The sequence below is a fragment of the Zerene cesonia genome, chromosome 13 (genome assembly GCF_012273895.1).
Source record: "Zerene cesonia ecotype Mississippi chromosome 13, Zerene_cesonia_1.1, whole genome shotgun sequence".
Lineage (NCBI taxonomy): Eukaryota > Metazoa > Arthropoda > Insecta > Lepidoptera > Pieridae > Zerene > Zerene cesonia.
This window is the reverse complement of record NC_052114.1, coordinates 10,628,747-10,634,304: the sequence shown is the minus strand read 5'-3', so window position 1 is coordinate 10,634,304 and position 5,558 is coordinate 10,628,747. Positions and strand designations below refer to the sequence as shown.

General features: G+C 34.6%; 2 protein-coding genes across 2 annotated transcripts in view; one reads left to right on the top strand and one right to left on the bottom strand.

Moving 5' to 3' along the window:
• LOC119831370 (endoplasmin-like) overlaps nucleotides 1-2,766 on the bottom strand; it is an 8,298-nt gene extending 5,532 nt beyond the window's left edge. Inside the window, exons 1-2 of the mRNA XM_038354684.1 lie at nucleotides 2,609-2,766; nucleotides 2,223-2,321 (exon numbers count right to left, since the gene is read on the bottom strand). Coding sequence (XP_038210612.1) covers nucleotides 2,223-2,321; nucleotides 2,609-2,654 — 145 coding nt within the window. The 5' untranslated portion in view covers nucleotides 2,655-2,766. The remainder of the gene's footprint in view (nucleotides 1-2,222; nucleotides 2,322-2,608) is intronic.
• The window catches only part of LOC119831373, a 28,999-nt gene that overhangs the window by 4,138 nt on the left and 19,303 nt on the right, over nucleotides 1-5,558 (top strand). The gene's annotated exons all lie outside the window — the stretch shown is intronic.

The following is a 5,558-nucleotide window of genomic DNA, read 5'->3' as shown; positions in this document are numbered from 1 at the left end:
TAGAAGTGAAACTTCAGTAAATCGACAAAAGAATGAGATGAATATATATAAAATATAAAATAGTATGCATATTTCTGTTTCATTCTTTGCTGGCTTCATTCTACACATTTTTGTATTTGTGTCTCTTACCAGTCGTTTTTTCCGTTGCATCAGGTTTGAAATCACAACGATTCTAAAGAAGTTTCACTTCAACAATGAAAAATTTCGATATTGTGTCGTCATGGCGATTAATTTTAAAAATTATTGATCAAACGTAAGCACTGTACGAGTAAGTAACGGTCGGAGCGCGGTGGTCAGTGCTCAGTGGCGATGTCGGCGGAGGCGAGCGAGGCGGCGCCGGGCCCGAGCCCCGCGCGGCCGCTACATCCGCGCTCCTTCAAGCTGCGGTTTGCTTCACAGCGTGAACTCGGCCGCTCTCACGTTTCGGCCGTTAAGCCCCTTGCTTTACGTGAGTCAAAGTTCTAAAAGGCAATATCTCGCAAACTGTCTGGCCATTCCTCTATAACGAACGAAATAGACTTTGTACTATATTATCCTAAAAGTTTAAATAAGTAAAAGTTTTAAATTTCATTATAAATGTAACTAATCCTTATAAGTAACTTAAGAAAAGAAAAATCGGTCAAGCGTGAGCGGGACTCGCGACACAAACGGTCGCGTACAAATAGGCTAAGGAGCATCTAAAAAAAAATTAATTACTCATCCAATTTATAATCGTGCCCACCGTTGCGTAACCTCGAACTGTTTATCATTTGATGTTAAATACAACTAATTAGGAGAAACGAAAATATAATCGCTACCGCATACTTCGAATAATTATTGACAAATAAAAGAGCGACAGCATCTTTCAGCGGCTACGGTTACGGGCAAGTTCCAGCAGCGCGCGCAGGGCGAGGTGTGCGCGGCGCAGGAGGCGAGCGCGCTCGCTCGCGTCTCTGACATGTTCCGATTGGGGCCCAAGGACAAGCACTCCATGCCACATGTTACTTCACATGAGTTTGTCCTTATTGTCATTATTCCCGTTTACACTTACAATATAATAAAAATAAAAGAAGCACTGAACAAGATGAAGTTAAAGTAATTATTATTATCAGCCATAAATTGCTTTTTTTTTGAGTTTAGTTCACATAATAGTTTGTAAGTAGATGCTAGTTTAGTTGGGACTCACAGATTAGTTTTTTAGTTGTTTTAGATACCATACCATCACAATCTTACTGATAAATTGTCATACACACATTAATGTAATGCAATCTAAATGAAGGCCAGCATGGATTGGTATAGGGTTGACAATTAAATTTTTTGTGCAGGTATGGGTGGTGGTCTGAGCATGGTGGGCGCTGGCAAGAGTCTAAATGGCTTCACCATCACATCTGTGACTCTGCATGGCTCAAGGAGAGGCTTAGGGTACTGGCCGCAGATGCAAGCTATAAGCGATGCTGATCTATTGATAATATTTAACTATGTTTTATGGTCATTTTTTGTAAGAGGACAACTTTTTTATTTACCATGAATTATAAAATATTAAATTAATGCTTTGTTTAATAATATACTATGCATGTATTTTCTTCTGTGGATTGATTTAAAATAAAATTTAACTAATCAATGCTATTTTTTAAATTTAATTAGTACCAGATTCTCATACAACAACATGAGCATTCAAAGTGTCCCCTCTAATGAAATCACTTTGTTATTAGTTAAATTTTACAAAGAACCTTAATCTAAATTATTTCTAAATATTGTGTATAAGTTTAAGTTTTATCACACTCCATTCTATCTATAATAATATGATATAGTTATTATATAAAACTTTTTAATCCTGATATATACAGAAACAGATAAGCAATTATCACAAAATATTTTTTCTGAGTATAAAATTTTTGACCTACATTCTAATGGATTTTTATTTGTTTCATTAAAAATGAAACAGTGGAACTCCAACAAGAATACAGTGTTTTTAAGAACACAATGCAACATGTAAAATTCCACGATATTATGAGTACATAATACAGCTAGTAAGCTGCGCCCCGCAATTCCCATGTAAGTCCATAAGAATGGAATCACAGAAACATTGAAATAAAAAGTTGCCTATGTGTTATTCTTGTTGTCCAGCTATATATGTACCAAATTTCAATGCAATCAGTTCAAAAATGTATGTTAATGTTTGTTACTCTTTCATCCATCCTCATAAAACTTTCGCATTTATAATATTACTAATAAACACTTACCAGTTCTGGATCCTTCTCTTGAGGCGCCGAGATCGGCATCAACAGTTACCTCCTCCACTGTGCCCACCCCGATGCCATCGTCCTGCCCGTGGGACCATCCTACATATAGAAAGACATCATACAATATACATTCAATTTATACGACGATAAAACTATCTCTACAATCATATACAGGAATGTTCTGGTAACGTACTGATTCTATGAACATTTTTAAAGTTAATTCATTTTATGTAACATAATTGGTGAGAGTTACTAATAACAACAATATTAATTCAAGAAAGTTGTTGATTTAAACAATTGCCTTCAGATTTAGAAAAATTGTGTGGCTGGTAATGACCGACGTCGACAATTTTTTAGCTGCATAATTTTGAATAACGACAGCTTACCTGCTAATAACAGGACGCCCACTGCTAGCAAAAGAAAGTACTTCATTTTGGGACCTTGCAATCTAAATATTAATTATTACTTTTCATGTAAAAATAAAAGCCGGCGACCCAGTCACCACAAACGAAGAACGCACGACGAAAACTTCAATAAATGACGCTGGTTATAACGTTTTGTATGCTATATTTCCAGGTTCTTTATCCATTGAACTCGTATGTTATTGGCTAGTACTTGGATAAGATCTTGTTATTTACCAATTGTCCTTAAACACGACGAGAATTGTAACGAATAGGATAGAATGAAATACAAATGTCTCAACCTGATTGGTTAACCATAAAAATCAGAAACGTCAAAAGGTCGCAGCTGTATATTAACAACTCTGTTGTCACAGCGGCTTGGCAAACGCTATTTGTTATCTGTATTTTTGCCACTTTGAACATTAAATTCAAATTACATTAAATTCCAATATTCATAAAAAATATGTATTTATATTTTAATTTAATCTCGTTACTTTCAAAAGTATGCTCTTTGAATATTATTCCTCTTTAAATGAGAGATGACATTATATATTCTAATTATATCATCTACATATACTGTTTATTTATCTTATCATACAAATTGAAATAATAATAATATGTATATATTGTTTTTTCTTACATGTTTTTATTTTATTAATATTGTATCTTATTACATCTATGTATTTGCTATGATATATACTTATCTATATTAATTAAACTTATATCTATAGTATACACCACCTACCTTTACGCTTTCTATGTATTATTTCATTGTTTTGGTTACCTGGAAGAGATGGCTCTGTAGCCATAAGGTCGCCTATTGTGCAACTTCTATTTTTAGTTTGTGCTTTTGAAATTTTTCCCTATTGGTGTGTACAATAAAGTTTTATTCATTCATTCATTCATTCATTAATCTCGGATAAAAGTAGAGTATTTTAATCAATTCTTCTTTTTTCTTTTGTGGTCAGTTGAGTTTCGCGTATTAACGCATGTCCATATTCTTAAATGTCATTACCGATGAAAAATCTTAAACGACAAATATATGCTGTCAAGCGGCAGCCGATGACAGAAAAATAATGTAAATGATTTAGTGTATACAATAATTTTACCATTATATTTTCTAAATACTCTTTATATAGTATTATAGGTGCATTTATTGTATATAATATCATTAATGCACTATGGAAACGATATCGCTACCTAAAACAACTTCAAAACGGAAAATTGAATATTGTAGAAGTAAATGGAAAGTTCATGATTTTGAAGTATGGAGCGGCGAGCTTATATGTAAAGTAGCAGTTCTGTGCATGGATGGATCACTTTTGGTGTGGGTTGGCGGTGACAAAGCAGCGTTATCCGAAATGGCTCTAGGAATGCCCCAGGAGCACGGTTCGTTAGCTACTACATTGCTGGGAGAAGAGAGCAGCGCCGCGGGGCTGGCTCGCCGCCTTGCCACTAAACTGCAGTGCCCAGTGTACGTGTGTTGTGGACAAACATTTGATCGCTTTACAGCACCACTTGTTGAAAAAGGCATAGCTATAGAATTTAAAGAACACCCTGAATGTTTTAGGTGAAGATCATCATTCATGAAATGCAAAAAAATTATTGATCAATAACTGATTTATATTAATAAAGTTTTCTGGTGCTTGAAGGTTTCTCAAAGTTAGTATTTTCAATGCTTGATACTATGTTTTTAAACAAATAAAATATTGTACTTAAAATTTTGTGTTTTATGGTTGGACACAAATTTTTATTTATCTCAAAGCTTTAAGGAATAACCAACTAGACGCTAAACTGAATGAAATGAAAAATGTATTGTTAATGTGTTTGTAGCTGTTGTTAGTAATTGCATTTCTTTTTAGTCACTGGATGCAAGGTATCAGCACAAATTTTTTTAGTCACGTGGTTACTGATTTATTATTAATCAACTATATTGTCAGAATTCCACAGACCAGCATTTCAGTCACAGATGTCAACATCTGAATATGTATTAGTGTAATGTAGTAATAAGCAGCTGATAAGCCTTCTGTGTCCTCCCTAATAGATAATTTTTTTTTTGATTTGGATGCGAACGAATTGCTCAGTCTCAGCATAGTCCCAGGATAAGAGCAATTTTGTTAACATATTTTTAATTATGCTAGTATTTTTAGAGAGGTCCAAGTGTTTCTTGGTCTTATTATATAAAAGTGGCCACATATAATTTGGAGCTCGCTTTGCAAAATAAGTTTTTAATCTGGGAAGTTGTAGATTATTTCGTCTGCTATTGGAGTCTATATGAATAGATGCAAAGAATTTATTTACCTTAAGGACTGAATGCAAAATGTAAAGGCGTCTAACACTTAGGACTTTACAATCAGAATAGAGCAATGAAGTAGGATAAAGAAATGGTTTCTTTAACATAACTTTTAGTACGGATCGCTGAGCTCTTTCGAGTCTTATTAAGACAGAGGACGGAGCGGAACCCCAGATCGAGATGCAGTAAGTGATTATAGGTTGGCATAATACTTTGTACACCCTCACCAGAATATCGAAGCTCACTTTATTTCGTAAGTTCTTCAGAATGTGTATTAGTTTCCGAGTCCGTTCAGCAGTTGCGTAGATGTGAGATCTGTAGGAAATTCGTTCATCAATGACAACGCCCAAATATTTGATATCATGAGTTCTATTGATAGAGGGACAGGAACAACATTCATTGTCTTGATAAGAACTTCTTATTGCACAATTATGTATGAAGAGAGGGGTATTGTATTTGGGCGCTGACCTTACAGTTTTATGAAACTTTAAAAATTTACTTTTTTGAGCATTTAAGGTGAGAAGGTTATTATTTAGCCAACTAGCTACTTGACCTAGGCCACGTTCTGCGGCCGTCATACAATTCTCCCATGTAGAACCATGGACGATCATGACTGTATCATCGGCATAGCATATCATGTCA